The sequence below is a fragment of the Vigna umbellata genome, chromosome 6 (genome assembly GCF_029865625.1).
Source record: "Vigna umbellata cultivar VRB3 chromosome 6, Vumbellata_1.0, whole genome shotgun sequence".
NCBI lineage: Eukaryota > Viridiplantae > Streptophyta > Magnoliopsida > Fabales > Fabaceae > Vigna > Vigna umbellata.
Window position 1 is genome coordinate 8489665 of NC_142170.1, and position 19178 is coordinate 8508842.

A 19178-nucleotide genomic window follows, 5' to 3' on the forward strand; every position below is an offset into this window, starting at 1 on the left:
AAAAGTTATTATTAGTAAGTTATAGTTTAATCTAAACGTGTTTAAAGTTAAGTAAGTTAGGTTTAATAATTTATATTTAAAATAATTAATTTTTTTTAACTTAATCTTACTCAAACCTGTGTTCAATTAATTTATATATTAGAACGTATTTTTATATCCCTAATATATCAAAAAGTAAAGTTGTGTGTCAATTTTTTAAAATGAAGTTGTGTCAATTGTTAGCTAAATTGACATACTAAGTTTTAATTGCATATAAAAGAAAAAGTTCATAAAGAAAGTAATTTGTATTGAAGATAAATAAAAAAACACTCAATACATTGAGGATCTAAAATTCTGCTCATTATTGTACTGACATATGTTATATGAAGAAGGAACACGTCAGATTGTACAGTTGTTTTTCAAGAAAAAGAATGGTTATCTGGTTTCAGGCGGTGTGAAAACGGACACAAAATGATGGGTAACAAATCAATCTAATCTAACTTATTTATTAAAAAATTAAAAAAATTTAGGTTTATTGTGGATTGATGAGTTAAACGGATTGACTTACTAACTCACTTAGTTATAAAATTTTTTTAAAATAAAAAAATTAATTCAAATTTAAATAATTTTATTTTAAAATAATGTTAAACTTCAAAACAATTCTAAATAAAAAATTAATATACAATTTAAATATAATCTAAAAACAAACCCAAAAAGAGAATAAATAAGTTTATAATATTGATAATTTTGTGTCACTCATCCATTTATAAGATTAGAGTCTTGAATGAATAAATTTATAATATTTTATTATCTTGAAATATCTTTCTTTTTATTCTCATTTACAATACAACAAAAAAATGTTAATTAATAATATTGGAACACAAAATAATAAATAATTAAATTGAGGGTTACTCCCTACACCACCCCACTTTGTTTCCTGCACCACCACATTTTTTTAAAATTCCAACACTATCCTTTATATTTTAAAATATCCTATACCTCCACCCTTTTCTTCAACGGATGTCAACATCCGTTGAAGAAAAAATTCTTCCACGGACGTGCTACATCCGTTAACGGATGTGGCGACATCCGTTGCCTTTTTTAGTTTTTTAGTTTTTAGTTTTTTTATTTTTTTGTTTTAAATTAATATATAAATATTATTTAATTATTTTAAAATTATTACTTAATTATTTATAAATTAATTTTATTTTATTTAATAAATTAATTAATATTACTTTTAATTTATGTATTATTATTTAAATAATAATTAAAAATTTGTTATAAATATATTAAAACGGATGTGCCACATCCGTTAACGGATGTGGCGACATCCGTTGCCTTCTCTTGTTTTTTAGTTTTTAGTTTTTTAATTTTTTATATTTTAAATTAATATATAAAAATTATTTAATTTTTTAAAAATTATTATTTAATTATTTATAAATTAATTTTATTTTATTTAATAAAATAACAATAATTATTTTAATTTATATATTATTATTTAAATAATAAATAAAGAACTTTTTAAAAATATATTATTATTTAAATAATAAAATATGTAAATGGATGTTACGGATGTCAACATCCGTTGAAGGTGAAACGGATGTTGACATCCGTTTTATAAAAGGGTAAATAAGGTATGGGGAGGTGCAGGGAGCGGTTGGTGGTGGTGGAGGGAGCAACTCTCAATTAAATTAAACTAGGTGGGTTGATGAGCAAACCCACCTCACCAAGTGAGTCGAGTTAAAAATTGACCCATATAAAAAATTATTTTTTTCAAACCCAATTCAGTTCGAATATATAGTTATCGACCCATGGATTCTAACCCATTTTGACATAACTAGGTTTTATTATTCAAATTTCATTTTCTATCTCCAGATTGCACAATAATATTTTACTTTCATATTGCATAATTGGAAAGGGCGAAAACATAATTCTCTTTATCTGGGGTGCAGAGAAAATTTATGGAGGTGCAGGAAGAATCTGCCCACAGGAGACGGAAACGTACACTATAATGGCCTACGGGTTAACTCTTTCTATTATTGGCACAAAATATTTTTGTTTGCTTTTTAGCAGTACTGTAACCTGTAATTTAGGAAAATAGTTAATTGAGCAGGAATATATACAGATTCTTTAGTAAAATTTATGTCTACTGTGTATTTCCGAAAAAGGTTAAACTAAAACAATACGTAATTGTATTTTAATTTCTTCAATTTGAATTACGTGTCATTTTATTCTCCATTCTTTTAATTGATTAAGTGTCTATTTTAATGTTAAACAACAAATTATATCTTCCCTTCGACTTTCTTTTAGCTAAACTCTCAAATTTCATTTTTCTTCCTAAAAAAGCATCAAAAATTAAGTTGCTTGAATTGGTTTAATTTTTTTTTATTTACTCAATGTATAAAGTCATCAAATCTTATCAAAGTGTTTCCTTTTCTTTTACTTATAATCTATCAAAACAATTTTTTTATCTTAAAATCATCGTAAGCTTATATATATAAAAAACAGATTTGATGGAAGACAAGTAATAAAGAATCAAAAGTTACTTATTTTGTATATAGAAAAACTTAATTAATTTAAGGGTTAAATATGTTTTTAGTCCCTAAACTATTGGCCGTTTGTGGTTTTCGTCCCTATTTCAAAGTAAGGTACAATTTGGTCCTCATTCTTTTCGAAACGTTCGTTTTAGTCCTCGGAACTTTGGTTTTAATCCTCATTTTGTTGCTAAATGAGGACCAAATTTTTAAACGGTGTTAGTTTTGGAGGACTAAAACGAACGTTTTCGAAAAGAATGAGGATCAAATTGTACCTTTCTTTGAAAGAGGGACGAAAACCAGAAACGACCAATAGTTTAGGGACTAAAAATATATTTAACCCTTAATTTAAAGAGTCCTTGAGAAAAGAACTAAAGTTATACTGTAGTAATTCAAACTATAAATTAAACTATAAAACAAATTATGTAGTATTAAATGTTATTCATAGTGTTGTTATCAATCTTAAATTTTTATTATATCTACAGTCTCTTCATTAAATATTAGGATGTATTTTAGTCTTTATATGATCAAAATTATGAAGAAAATAAATACAGCATTCCTATTATAAATTTTTCTGTGAGTTGACTATGTCATAAGACGAAAATTAAGAACCAATGAGATATACAGTTTATACATCCAACTAATATAATTTTGATATTTGTTAATTATTCATTGGACATATAAATCATAAATTGAATTTTCTTATTTATGATAAATTTGTTTATAACATATATAAACCAGCAAACTAATATCACATCAAAATTAAATAATTAAATATGCAAATATGAGTCAACTTTTATCCTTTGACTTTAGAAAGCAATGGTACCATATAGTTCGAAGTCTCACATTGTTTATCATATTTAATTTAGTAAGCGTCTTTCAATGGCTACATAAATTGACTTAAAAATGCATTCAAAAGACAAATTGTCTTAAGAACTTCCATAGACCTATTTCATTAAAATAAACACACACTCAAATTCAACTAGACAATTTTGATTATATTTTCATTTAACTTTAGATTAAATGACCTCTAATTAACTAATTAATAATTTTTTTAAAACTTTATATCATGTTTATATATTCTTTTATTCATTTGAAATAATCAATATGAATGTTGGTCAGTTTCCCCATAACCACGTTCATGGATTAATGTTGTTTCATTCTTAAATGTAAACTCGCCTTTTAATTAATTCATAATATTTTTAATTGAAAATATATCTTCAAATATTTTACACTAATTATAAATTAATTATTAATTAATTTTTACTATTTTCAGCTTAATAAGAAAGTTAAAGTTCAACTTAACTTGTTTGACTAGGATGACCTAACTTAACTTGGACTTGGCCTGACCCAACATTGTTCTATATGCATTTGAACTTTGTTCATTCTATCTAAACTTAAATTACCATGACATGATCTGAACTTTGCCCAATATTGACTCGATGTAGGTTAAACTTGAGTCACACCAAGGTTAACCTAGCTCAACTCGATCTAATGTAGATAAAACTCAACTTGACAAAACGAGGATTTGACTCAACTCAACAAAATGATAGGTTCAACTCAACTCGGCATGAGGCAGCCCGAATCAACTCAGTCTAATGTTGTCCCAACTAAATTCGATCCGACATTATCTAGACTCAACTTGATTTAACCTGACTAGACTATGCTTGACCTAACATGAATACAACTTTATTTTTTATGACGTAGGACTAACTTGACTAGGTTCGAAGTGGGCTCAACTTGATTGGGCCGAGGAAACCTGACTTGACTCAATCAAAGGTGTGTTCAACATGACATAGCATGAGGTGAACTTCACTTAACTTAGCTTGCGATGGACTTGACTATAGGTGAGTCTAACTCAACTCAGCCCAAGTTGATATGAATCGACTCGGTCCGTGGTGCACCAAACTTGACTCTGCTTGAGGTGGATTCAACCTCACTTCGCCTTAGGTGGGTTTTAAATAACTCAGCTCGAGGTGGGCCCAAACCGAGTCAACTTGAAGGCCTACTTGACTTGATTTGAGCGGGTCTGACTTAACTTGGCTCAAGGTAGGTTTGACTTAATTTAACCTAAAGGGGGTCCAACTTGACTTAATCTAACATGGACTTGACTCTAAACAACCTAAAGTGAACCTAAGACAACTCAGTTGAATGTGAGTCTGACTTGTATCAACTTGCTTTGAAACAGACCTAACTTACCATATATAATCTAATATGGGTATGACTCGACTCCGCTTGAAGTGTGCCTGACTCAATCGTGACATGGGTGAGTCAAACTCAATTTAGTCCCAAGGTGGCACCAAATTGACTCAGCTAAAGGTGGACCTAACTCAACTCAACCAAAGGTTGACTTGACTTGACTCAACCTGATGTGGGTCTATCTTGATTCGATCAAACGTGAGTTTGACTCTACTTGGCCTAATGTGGACACAACATTGATCCAACTAGGTTTGGGTATGACATGGGTCCAACTTGACGTAACTCGACTTGATTGGCTCAAGTTCCAACTACTCAACTTGGTTTGAGGTGCATCTAATTCGTCTTGGCCCAAGATTGACCCAACTTGACTTGACCTTGCATGAGTCTGACTCAGATAAACCTTTTTTGGACCCAACCCTACGCGATTTGACAACATTCTGATTCGACTTTTTTGAATGTGGGCTCGCTTCAACTAAATATGATATGCTATAAACTTTGATTTCACTTGAAAATAGTTTGATTTAAGTCTAACTTAAACAACCTACTTTTATTTATACTGAGTCATGACTAACTCACAAACCAATTCATGGGTAGATCCCAACACATGGTACTTTTGTTGACATTTTAGTCTATAAACTCTTTTTATGTGAATTTTTTACCTTGTGGATTTTTTAATCCGACTTATATAGACTTGATCTAATTCAGAGATCTAAATATCTATATTATTATTATTATTATTATTTATTCTTATATTTTAGCTAAACTAATTTAATAAATATTTTGAATTAAATCTCATTTTTAATAATAATATAATAAGTATGTATAATTGTGTATGAACACAGGTTAGGTACTAGTTAAACTATACAAGACCACAGCCACATGTATCACGGAACCTTATTCGAAAATCAAGTCAAAATTTTACGTACGTACGGAAAATTAGGCACGTGCTGGTAAAAGTAACTTTGATCGGTGAAGCATGCACTGTTATATATGAAAACAATAATATTATGTTTCTAACTTAAAAAATTAATGATTGTTAATGATAATACGTGTTGATTATGCGAAGCGCCAACACTTGAATGATTTAGTAATAGAGTTCCGTAAGGATTCCCAATTGATGAACATAAGCGTGTCGCCATGTAATGTTGCAGCTTCCACCCAAAAGCAATGTAATCTTCAAGTTCTAATCAGCGTTATCCTCTTCTACGTGTAGCCCTCCCATGCACCATGAACCCCACCAACACATACCAAAAAATATTAACGAAAACACCATGCAGATTCAAAGTTTGTTGGAGTTTTGAAAACCACACAACTAACATAGCATTCACATTAATAAACATATTTTAGATTACTGTTTAAGGTAAGGTGGCAATGTCGCCAGCTTTTCATTTCTGCAAGTAATTACCAAAAGTAGGTGCTGTGTGATCATCTATATCTGGCTATGTCTATGATATGTAAGTAAAATACTTTCTTCAGAATTTTGAAAAAGATTAGTATATGTTAATTAAAATAAATATAATCAAAGGTGTATATATTAAAAATGTATATAAGGATACGCTGACGCATGATTGTTATCTAGCTCTCCAACAACAGTAAGATTCGGATTACGTAGTTTAGATCTACGTTTGAAGGATGAATTTTAATATTCAATTTATTGTTTAGAGAATGCAAGTCTAATTGTCATATTGTTTTTTTGTGCAATGCAAGTGCTGCAAAATAAAATATTTATGTCTTCTCGACATCAAACAAGGAGACAACAACTTCTCATATCAATATTATGCTAAAAAAATGGTGAAGTATAAAACAAACATAATTGACACATGGAGCTCCTTTTTATAGGCAAATCAACTTTTTTAAAGATAGAGTAGAGTGCTATCAATACTCTATAGCATGAACTGTCATGGAGTTTAACTAGGGCGATATGCTTCGATTATTTCCAATATTGTGATTGTTTTTTTATTATATTAACGGATGCATCACAATTTACCTATGATTTTTCATTTATTTATGTTCTACACATTATCTTGTTGTTTAAGCCATAGTTTTTTTAGTAATTGTATAATTTTATCTTTTTGGTTTATTTTACTTCTACTTGACTTGTTTTTTATGCTGAAAAGAGAAATATGTAACCTGAAAAAAAAATGAAAGCTCATTGATAAAGGAAATAAAAAAGTCTAATATTACAATACTCAGTGGAGACTGATGGATCTTACCAATATTATTAAAAAAGTCAAAATAATATTCAAAATATATATATTAAATCATTATTACTAATACAACAAAAATAATACATAATTTAATTATAATTACAAAAGAAATCATACATATAAATAATTATTTTTGTTTCTTCAAAATATTGAATTTCATTAATAATTATGAAACTACAATTTTCAAATATAAATAACTATATTATCAGGAAGAAATTAATCTTACATTTTATTTTGATATAATTTTTATTGCGATACTTTCGTTGTAGCTACGAGAACAGCAAAATCAAAATGATCAATCAAAACATGTGAGAAATTAGAAGAAAAATAACAAATAAATTTGTATTTAAGTTTTTTCAATTTCTATATATATTCAACGTCACTAATTTAGGGAAGATAATGGGATACAATTAATAGATAAGTAATTGTTAAGCCGAAGCACACATGCGAATATCATTTAACATTCGCATATACTAACAAAAAATTTAAAAGCAAAACAGAATCAATAACTACACTCATTAACAATTTACCATACTAAACAAGACATCAATTGATCTACGTGAACAATTATAACAGAAAAAGTTGTAATATTATATATGTATAAAACATCTATATTTTCGTAATTTTATATCAGCGTATCTGCAAGTATTAGTACCGTGGTCTGGTTCTGTTAATATAGTTAATATGTATATTCTATCCCTAATTAAAACTACTAGATTACATTAATTAGTTTTTCAAAGATAGTAAAAACAAAATTTATTAGATTCACACTCATCGTATCAGTATTCCTCCAAAAGTTGCAAAGAAAAGTTTCAATTATATATATTATCTTCTAGAATCATTTTCTCCGACTATGACAAATAATGGGCCACCATGTGTACAGTGAAGGACTTCAGAAGGAGCAAGCAACATTAAGGTGACATCATGAGTAGCAAGGTTTTCTCCTTCCGCAGGCTGTAACATAACAAAACAGGAACCACAATGGTGTGTGATTTCTGAGGGATATATAATAATATTATGTTGGTAGAGAAAGTAAAAAGAGCAAGAGGAAAATAATGAACTAAAATTGGTTTTGACTTAAAATCCCACGTTGTTAGATGGAAGGTTGATGAATTATGGCACCTGATTTTCAATGGGTTTTGAATGAATGGACACGGATACTGTAACAGATGAAGCAACATGCTGCAAATCACAAATGTCAAGAACCTATGCAGTCGTTGACTTAATTCTTAGAACAAAATTCGACAACTGTCGTGTACAATCGTTAGAGAGCTCACTGCCACACAAAACTGGCCACAGATAAGAAGACATGTGTCCAAGAATTTGGGGTTGACTTCTTAAAAGGTATAGTTTTGGTTGACACATCATCATAGACAATCGGTTTGGTACAAGAGTTTTTTTTATATTCTTTTCGTAAAAAGAACCACTAGCTAGACAGCAGAAGGAACAAAAAAAGAGACTAAAAAAATTAGATTTTTTAATTAAAAAATTAATAAAAATATAAATAATTTATTTGGTATTGATAATTTTATTTCTTTTTGTATTTTTATATTAATATTCATTTTTTTAATTCTCCATCAGTCCTCAATTCTTCATATATTGGCCCTTTTTCATCTATCCATTATTCAAACCGAACGAAATCTTACTTTGTAGAAAATCATTTTAAACAATAAACACTAATTTTGTTAGGCTTAATCACAACCAAAATACAAAAATAATCAATTAATGTGTGCCCTAAAAATTATGAATCTCACATTAAGATCCCACATTTTAATGATTGATGTACCTGTAACAAATCCCTTCAATGAGTGGCTTAGTTCATGGAAGGTGTTGAAGTTGGAACCTTGGCGGCAGTGATAACAAAAATGTCAAACATCAATGAAAAAACATAACTATTAGGTGTATACAATAGGTAGTATGTAACTATGCTTATTTTAGAAAAACAAAAACAAAAAAAAAGAGAGAAAAGAAAAGATTGTAAAATGTGCCATAAATGTTTAAGTTATTTGTCCAAAAATAAAGAAAAGAAAAATAACATTTTATTTTATTTTATTCAATTTTGTAGAAAAGTTTTTTCATAATAATCCGCTTTTGTCTTCTTTTCTTTCTTTGTTTGGTTTGGTTTTACCATGGTTTTACGTTAATAAAAATAAAGATTAGATAATATATATGTAGCTTTTAACAAGATTATAGATGTAAAGTTTTAAATGTTTATTAAACCAGAAAACCATATTGATAAAGATAAAAGACAAATGAACAAGAAAAAGATTGAAAAAATAACCAAACACAACAATAAAATAGAATAGTATCTTAATTAAAAAGAAGAAGAAAGTCGAATGCAATTGTCTTCCATTTCTACCAAGGACAACGTTTATATAAGAAAATGAATGTAACAACATAAAAGAAACAAAAGAAAAAGAAAATAATCAAAGTGAAATAATATGTTCAACAAATAACAAATATCACTATAATACTCATATTAAGATGTGAAGTTTAAATTTAACTCAACTCTACAAAAATGACTTGTAAATTTGCATCCATTTATATATTATAAATTGACCTTATCTCTAGTTGATGTAAAACTTCTAATACTATGTAATCAAATTGTGTTATCGAGCTTCTCAGGCTGTGCTACCAAGCTTACCATACTGTGTTACTGAACTTGTTGGATTGTGCTACCGAACTGTACTGAGCTTGTCAAATTCTATCAAATGATTTTGAGGAAGTTGTTTGAGGTGATTTTGAGGGAATTGTGTTAAAATAATGTTATATTTTCAATGTGTTGAGGTGAATATTAATATTAGTATGGAAATGATACCTTAATAACTAGCTTACATCTTTAAAGGAAAATTATACCTTGATAACCAACATTTTCTAAATAATTACATGAAAACTTATTTTAATAATTAAATGTTATGATCAAGTGAATTAATAAATAAAATAGTAAAAAAATATTATGAAATTTAAATAGTTTGTTTGATGATAAATGGAATATTATGGATGTCAAAATATTGGAGCCTTCTTTAAAACGCTTCTCCAAAGTTTTTCTAAGACTTCTTTGGGAGAATCATCTGATGGTAGTGTGTTCAAATTTCTTCCTCTTAACTTGTGACATTAACTATTCTTTACTTCTTAACGTGTAAATAACGATAACAACGAATTAGGATATACTGATAGAAGTTATCTACTATTTGTCTGCTCTAAAAAAAAAAAAAAAACTGTTTGTTAACCATTATGTGTCCATTATCCATTGTTACTTACTGGATAATTTCTTAAAAAATTACATGCCAATATTTATAGATATTTATGAATAGTTTATTTTATAAATTTTAAAACATAGTATTTACAAATTACTTTTTAACATAAAACTCAAACAAAATTTTAATCTTGAAATATAATCTGAATAAATCACATCATACTATATTAATGTAAACGTAAATAATTTTTTTAAAACTAATTCAAATAATCTGTCTCGCAAAATATAATTTTAAATTAACCCTTTTAAAATATTCAATTTCACAAATTTAAATAAAAAATAAAAATATATAAAATTAAATTTTAACAATTATTTAATTAATAAAGTTTTTTCTCTTTAATAATTGTTATATTTTGATCACTTGAATATAAAACAGTTCAAATAGAATTTCGTTAAAAATATCTAATAAATATTTATGGGCGTGAATATACCATGATATCATTCTTTCCTTCCCACTTATGAATAAGGTCTTACAACCAAGGATTTGTTATAGATAGAAAGCTACATAATTTATTATGAAGTATGAACAATTAGTTATACAGTCCAACAAAAATAATATTTTTTTTGAATAATCTACATAATTTATTATCCATAATTAATTATGTTGACAAAAATGTACCAAGGTTTTATTAAATCAACTCACATAATTGATTGTATTTGACTTATAGTTTACGCGGGTAATAAATATTTTCATATTACTTATAAGGAATGGAATATAATTGATTATATATGAATGTACCATAATTATAACATGCATTATCCACCTTACAAAATCAAATAAATTTCACATCTTAAAGAACATTTTTATTTTAAAAATTAAAATTAAAAGAATATATAATTGAAGAGCTTATTGATTATTTTATAACAAATATAAACTTTTATTTTTTTCAAATTAAACTCATAAATTTTTATTTTTCACTCACTTATTCTCTTATTTCTTCCATAAAGTAAAGAACACTACTCCTTTACTACAATTTCCTTTTTATTTTATTTTTCACCCTGTTTTTTTTTTATTTTCTTTGACATTGTACAATTGTTAGTGTTCCAACACTCATGTGCTTATTTTGCCTCTTCCTGTGAAACCAAACAACAAAACCCTTATAACGAGGTACGATTTTGGTTCCTTCCTTAGTTAATCTGTTCATTTTCACTGAAAATAAGGGACCATATAAATAATGTATATTTTTTGATTTTGTAATAAATTAATATTTATAATGTATTTAGCACCACATGACAGCAAATATCAGAAATGAAAAATTGGAATCCTTATTTTGTTAGTCAAACTCTGATAGATTTCATAATATTCAAGTTAACAGTAGTAGTAGGAGGAGAAACAATACAAAAAAAATAAATAAAAAAGGAAGGTATGTGGAATGTTCCATGGTTTTAGTTAGATTATATTAATATCTTTAAAACACAGTTATAAGATTAATCTTTAATCATTTGAGTCAAAAGTAACGAAGAGGGGCCCGTAGAAATGATTTGATAGTTTTAAAAATTGAATGAGAAAAAACACATTTATTACTTACTTTAAACGCAAACTTATTCAAAGTATTGTTATCTAAAACTCAGAGTCAGAGCCCCATATAGAAAGAAGAAGAGAAAGTAAAGGAAAGTATAATATGACGAAAAGGCAGAACAAAATTTCTAAAAATGTTGATAAGGAAACTGAACAACCTTACCGTCCGATCATTCCCCGTAATACACCTAAAGCTAATTAATGTCAAACTCATTTCAATCTTCATTTTCTTACCCTCATACATATCACTTAGCCATCAACACAAACTATTAACATTTTTTAACCTAGGTCAAAATCGCACACACACAGAAGAAGTGGCGTGTAAACTAATAGTTTTCTTTTAACCTAACGTTACGTGTTACGATTCGTGTATGAGTGTGAGTGTCCCATGTAGGTAGGTAGTATATATGGGTTTACACTGGAAAATACGGACATTCTATTTCTATTCATTCTTCATTGAAAATTTTGAGATTCCTATATTCGAAATAAAGACATGTTTAGACATGTTTTTATTACAAGAAACAACATATAAAAAAAGATGAAAATATAGATTTTTCTCGTAATTATAAAAAGTAAAATATAAACTTAGAAATTTAAAAATTAAATATTTTAAAGGAGTCTAGCAATTTAAAAGAAATATAACTTTTAAAGTAAAATAGTAATAGAAAACACACTTTTAAAATCGTTAAATATGTTTCACTTTCAAAAAAATGAAGTTTCTTAAAATGTGATAATATTTTTGGAATTTTTGTATAATTACATATTTTAATTTTAAAATAGTCGGAAGTCTATGATGACATATGTTTCGATTAAATAATCGAAACATATATCAGTATAGATTTTGGTTATTTAAATAATCAAAATATATAGTTGTACAAAAATTTCAAAAATGTCTGACATTTTGAAAATATTTGTATAATTATATATTTCGGTTTTTTAAATAATCTGTCTATTGATATGTTAGAGTCAAAATTTCAAAAATTTCACATCTCCATCAAAGTTTTTCCATTTACAACGTTTGTAAGAGTCGCTTTCCTCTCTTACTTGTCGCCAAACACAAATCATGTCATCACTTTCACGGTCATTTTCCTCTCCTTCCTTGTCGTCAATATGTGTCATTGCGTTATTATTGTGAGCTTTTATTTCCTTTCTATTTTAAAAGCGGTGAGATATTCATTTTCTTGTATATTTAAATACTTATTGAAATGGTTGAAATTAACTATCTAATAAAAACATTTTCACAAGATTAAAAGAAATAACCATAAAAGAATGAAAATAATAAATAAAATTTGAAATACATTGTGTTCCATAACTTTAAACTAAATTTTACAACTTGAATGATTCAATCTTTGTTTAAGTTATGTTATGGTTTACGTTTCACATAGGACAAAAAAAATTTTTATTAGAAGGTTTTTATGTTTAGGGTCTAGGACTAAGAAATTCTCTTTTATTTGCTAGTCCTGATATAAAACGAGAGAAAATTATAACTCTTAACTCAATGTTTTCAAACTAAATAAAAGGAAAATATTAAACGGTTTTTTATTTAAATTTTTTAAGGCTCATATTTTGACCTTTTAACGTAGTCTCTGTAAATATACCTTATATATTCATTTTAATCACCTCAAATACATTTTCTTTAGTTTACCTACTTCCAACTGAAAGATGGAATAAATTTACGTAATAATAGTAACAATTACAGCAAAATCAGATTAAAAGAAATTATCACAAGAGCCAAAAATTCAATTTTATCATGTAGGGAATGATAAGTGAAAAAAAATATATAATAAATTGAACATACTATATATCCTTCCAAAAGATGTTTATGAAAATAATATTTTTCTCAAAATTTTGTCTGAGAAATGTGTGTTTACATGACATATTTTTTAAAAGTAGTATTCGTGTGAAATGTAGTAAAATTTCACATAATCTGACATTTTTTTATCATACATAAACCTCAAGTATATGAATGTAATTTTCATGCAATGTTGTATGCATGTATTGCATATGTATTAATTACTGAGTACAATTATACGTATACAAAACACCATGCGTATACATGTGTTGATAAATACATGAAGAAGGCCGGCACCAAATCCGTTTGACTTGAAACAAACAGCTCCGCTTTCTTTCGCTATAAAGGCAAGGGTCGTCCTCGCTTTGCATTAGACCCAACAAACGTTTACTTTCCTTCACTTTCACTGCAACCCTCTCTCTCTCTCTCTCTCTCTCTCTCTCTCTCTCTCTCTCTCTCTCTCTCTCTCTCTCTTCTATCGTTCCTGTTTCGGTGCACTTTGCGGCTGCACTTTTACAAATCATTCACCCAATTTTTACTATTCATCTGTTTGCTATGGGAAGAGCACCTTGTTGCAACAAAAATGGTCTCAAAAAGGGTCCTTGGACACCTGAAGAGGATCTCATGCTCACCAACTACATTCAAACTCATGGACCTGGAAATTGGCGAACCCTTCCCAAGAATGCTGGTACCTATATACACTTTTTCTTTTTCTCTGTGCTCCCTTTCCCAGCTTATTCATACTTTTTGTTCATTAATTATCGAATAATAACTATTTCTTGCTTAATCTCATTCACAGGTTTACAACGATGTGGCAAGAGTTGCCGTCTTCGATGGACTAATTACCTTAGACCCGATATCAAGAGAGGAAGGTTCTCGTTTGAAGAAGAAGAGACCATCATTCAGCTTCACAGTGTCTTGGGAAACAAGTACGTGTTTGATTTTGCCATGTTTTTATCGCAAAAGGTTCAAACTCTTTTTCAAGAATGTTAAGCTTATATGTCGTTTACTCTGTGTTCATATTTAGGTGGTCGGCAATAGCAGCTAGGTTGCCAGGGAGAACCGACAATGAAATAAAGAACTATTGGAACACTCACATCAGGAAGAGGTTGCTGCGAATGGGAATCGACCCTGTTACACACGCTCCACGCCTTGATCTTCTTGACATGTCCTCGATTCTTAGGTCAGCAATCGGCAACGTTAATCCATCGTTTCTGAATCTGCAAGGTTTGCTGAGTGCCCAGGCGTTGATGAACCCAGAGTTTCTGAAGCTCGCTGCCACTGCCACTTTGTTATCATTGAAGAATGATCACAATCAGAACCCATCAAACTTAGTTTCACAAGTTCAACAACAATTCAATAACAGTGTAGGGAATTGTCAAGTGCAAAGCCAGGTTTTCCCTAATCAGTTTCAGACTCCAACTGAAAGCAACAACGTGAATAATGGGATTTCAATGTCCCCAGACAATTCACTTCCTTCCTATCTCGGTGAGCATAGTTACCTGAACCCTCAACAAAACCAAGTTGATTTGCTACAGGACCCGGAATTGGTACATTTGTTAAACAGTGCAAACCAAAACATAGGCTACGAATCCGTTCTGTCTACGCCTTTGTCTACCCCAACTCCATTGAATTCATCATCCACTTATGTGAATAGCAGCACCGAGGAAGAGAGGGACACGTATTGCAGCGATATATTCAAGTTAGAAATTCCAGAGAGTTTGGACATTAGTGATTTCTTGTAAATATGTGTCAGTTTGTGATTGCGTTTGTAAACTACTGTTTACTTTGCATTTATATATTATTCTTGTCGTTTAAATCCGTGGGTCATACAGAATTTTGTAGTCGATCGAGTTGATGTTCATTATTTTTGCTTAACATGTTGTCAATACTTATGATGACACCAAAACATTTGCAATCTTTTACGAGTATCTTTCCTTTTGCTCTTACAGTTTTGTCTCTTGAATTATAGTTTGATTGTATAAGCTGAATTGAAAACTTTATATTGAATAAAATTAAATAAGATAAGATGATTAATATTTGAATAGAATGATTCATAAATTTGTTATTTTAAAGTTTAATTTAAAAATAATATATACTTTTTTATATAAATTTATTCACGATTTATTAATATCAAATTTTGTTGTATAGTTTTCTTAAATGTTGAAAGTGATTAAATAAAAAACAACAGATGCAGAACAGTATAGGGCTTTAATTAATCAAATCAACTTAACCAGGAAGTTCAATTGTAATTTAATGCGTTTAATTAACAGATTGGTTAATTTGATTTGCATAATTATAAAATGAGTGATCTCAGTAATGAACTTAAAAGTTTAGTAGAAGTGGGCTATTATTATTACTGAAAAAGAGTTTTGATAATTTACGAAACATCATTAATTTCTACTAAGCGCCGCCATATATTAGTGTCGAAGAATACGAAATTTGAGTCTTTTTTTGGAATATAATAAGAACGTGTGTTTTTTTTTATCATATCAAGATTGAACTTAATTTAAATTGATAATTTGGTGAAGGATTAACTTCAATTTACAATTTTTTATGGCATGCCTCCTTATTTAAAAGCAGAGAAAGAGACAGGAAATTGACGCCTAGAATTGGTAGGTAAGGACAATTTTTGTTCTATTCCAACAATAAAAATGTGCTAAAAATACTTAATTTTGCACTGTGTGATCATAAATGAATCCAAAAACAAACCCTTTAAGGTTATATTTATTTTAATACAAAAATTACTTTAGTTTTAATAAATAATATTGTTTTTTTACGAAAATATTTTATAGTTGTTTACAAATATTACTTGAGTATATACATTAAGAATTATAAAATTGTTAGAGTCTCATTTATTGACATAATGGATTGTAATTATACTTTACTCTCAAAGTTCATTTTAATTAAGAGTTAATTGCAAGTTCATTGTTTAGAATTTTTCTTCTTTTACAAAAAATGTATAAGAACCGCACTTGACAGAAAATTAATGTTGTGTTCACTTGAATAGAATTTACTGTTCAGAGGTGATTGAGAGTGAAGAAATGAAGTGATTTCTGTGTTCACTTGAGAAGAAATGGAAGGAACGGTTTGAAAGGATTTGCGAGATGCATCATTTTTTATCACCTGCGAAAGTGAAGATATTTGGAGGGATTAGTTGTGCAAAGTCTCATTTACCCTCTGCGTAATTTATAATTCGAATTCCAATTATCACACATATTCTGTTCTAATTACAAAGAACTCAGTCCAAGATTTTGATTAATAATAAAAACATGAGAAAAACAGTGATTTATATGGTCACTATAGACTCACAATGAAGAACAAACTGGTTGAAAGATGAAGATGACTTTTGAAGCTGAAGAAGATGAAGAACAGTGATTTGTTGGAGGCGTATTCGGTTCCCAGACCACCTGTATTCGGTTCCAGGCGTATGAGGAATTTATATGGAACCTGTATTTGGTTCCTACTTCCTTTTATTCGGTTCCAAACATTATGTATTTGGTTCCCAAAATATGGTATTCGGTTCCAGCATGATGGGTTAAGTGAGAGCACCGAAGGTGGTGGTGAGAAGGAAGCGGAGGACTCGCTTTGGAAGAAGCGTGGGTCATAAAAGGGCTATTGAGGGTTGTGATGGTGCTGCTGTTGTGGTGGTGGGTTGAAGGGGTGGTGAATCAAGAAACCAGTGGTGGTTGTTCGTGTTGAGCCACGTAGAATGGGGTCAATTAACATGGTAAAGTTGTGGTCGAAAACTTGCCCGCGTGTTTGGTCGGGTTTGCCGACGGTGACTTCATTTCCAGCGAGGAATATTATTGATGAGTTCCATTCTGAAGGTTTTTGTAAGTGAAGTATTGCAGTGTAAAAGTGGTAGAGAAAAGTGAGATTGGGTTTCAATTTTTGAAATATCCAAGAGCCTAATTTGCAGGGTTTGGTTAAGTACTAATAATAATAATAATAAGGTTTAATACATCATTTGGTTCCTACTTTTAGGGGTTTGGTTCAAAGTAATCCTACCTTTTAAAAAAGTTCAGTAAGACCCCATATTTTGTTACAAAATGTTCAATATGGTCCTCACCCCGTTAAAAACATTACGGTGCAAATGTCACCTTGGCATCTCATAAGCACGTGGCACACGTTAATAGGTGGACTTAAATGATTTTTAAATTTTAAAAAAAAAATCCTTGCCACGTCATCATCATCATCTCCACATAAATCCTAATTTCTCTCCAAGAAACCCTAGCCGTCGCACCATCCAGCACCGTCACCGCCGGCAGTTGTCCTCTCCAACGCATCACACGCCACCATCAAAGCTATGCGACGAGAACGCGAGAAAACCTAAGTCTCCATGGCTCCACGGTTTGCTTGTAGGTTTGATTGTGGTTGCAGGTGGAGGCAAGCGGCGGTGCGATTAGTGGTGGAGAAGAGTGGCGACTCGCGATCTGCAGCAGCTGGCGATTTGGCTGGTGGTTAGTGGTGGACGATTCTGTGGTGGAGATTGGAGGGCAGTGCTGCTAGCCTGACGACGATTTGGCTAGTGCGAGGGTGAAAATGGTGAAGATTGGTGGTCGCGACATAGCAAGGGATCGCGTTGGGTGGTGGCGCGAGAACGAAGGTGAGATGCGAAGGTGATAGAGGTGCAACAGAAGGGAGAAGACGCTTTGGTGGCGGCGCGTGATGTGTTGGAGAGGACGGCTGCCGGCGAGGATGACGGTGACGGCGCTTGATGGTGCAGCGGCGAGGGTTTCTTGGAGAGAAATTAGGGTTTGTGTGAAGATGGTGATGATGACGTAACATTTGCACAATTATGTTTTTAATGACATGAGCGAAAAGGACTGGATTGAACATTTTTTAACGAAATATGAAGTCTTACTAAACTTTTTTAAAAGATAAGATTACTTTGAACTAAACCCCTAAAAGTAGGGATCAAATGATATACTAAACATAATAATAATATTAATAATAATAATAACAATCCTAATAATAATAATAATAATAATAAATAATGATAATAATAATAAAACAAATTCATTTTACTAAATTATAATTTTTTTATTTTTTAAAAATTAATTTTAATAATTATTTTTAGTTTTTTAGTCTTTATAAACATTTTTACAATTAAATATAACATTAACAATTATCATTTTATATTACTTTAATAACTAGAGGCCTTTTGATAATCTTTAATTTTTACCAATTAAACAAATTTTTTAAAACTGTCATATGAATCAAATCCTACACTAATTTCCACAAATTTTACCTCTAAATATACTCTCAATTACTTCCAAATCCACTCAAATAAATACAAAAGAATTTACTCTCAAATCTCCTCAAATTCATTCCACCACTCTCTCCCAAATCAACTCCCCCAATCAGCCCAAGTGAATGCATAAAGAGGAAGCAATCTTGAACCGAATTTAATAATCGAAGATCAATCAACAACAACAAGCTTTATTTACAAAAAAAAAAATGGAAAGAAACCAAGGCACCTAACTCTATAATGTCTTACCTAAAAAGAACTCTTTTAAAATTGTTTTAATTTATTTATTTTAAAAGTTCAACGGATTCGAACAATGATAAATATATCATCTCTTATCTACTCGTGAGACAATGATTTTGAAACATTTTCCCAAAATAAATATTTATTTGACCCCTGAAAAGTGTGTAACTATTAATTTCCTTTTAAAATAAAAGGTTG

At 29.6% G+C, this 19178-nt stretch overlaps 1 protein-coding gene across 1 annotated transcript; it reads left to right on the top strand.

Annotated features, from left to right (window-relative positions):
- Positions 1-13904: 13904 nt before the first annotated feature.
- Positions 13905-15372, top strand: LOC124847754 (transcription factor MYB41-like). The gene is made up of 3 exons (XM_047325313.2): positions 13905-14174; positions 14286-14415; positions 14514-15372. Exons 1-3 carry the CDS (start codon positions 14042-14044, stop codon positions 15229-15231), a joined length of 981 nt encoding a protein of 326 aa, XP_047181269.1. The 5' UTR covers positions 13905-14041; the 3' UTR covers positions 15232-15372.
- Positions 15373-19178: the final 3806 nt, after the last annotated feature.

Coding starts and splice junctions, on each gene's coding strand:
- LOC124847754 (XM_047325313.2), top strand. CDS start 14,042: ATGGGAAGAGCACCTTGTTGCAACAAAAATGGTCTCAAAAAGGGTCCT. Junction 14,175..14,285: donor AACCCTTCCCAAGAATGCTG/GTACCTATATAC, acceptor TCTCATTCACAG/GTTTACAACGATGTGGCAAG. Junction 14,416..14,513: donor CACAGTGTCTTGGGAAACAA/GTACGTGTTTGA, acceptor GTTCATATTTAG/GTGGTCGGCAATAGCAGCTA.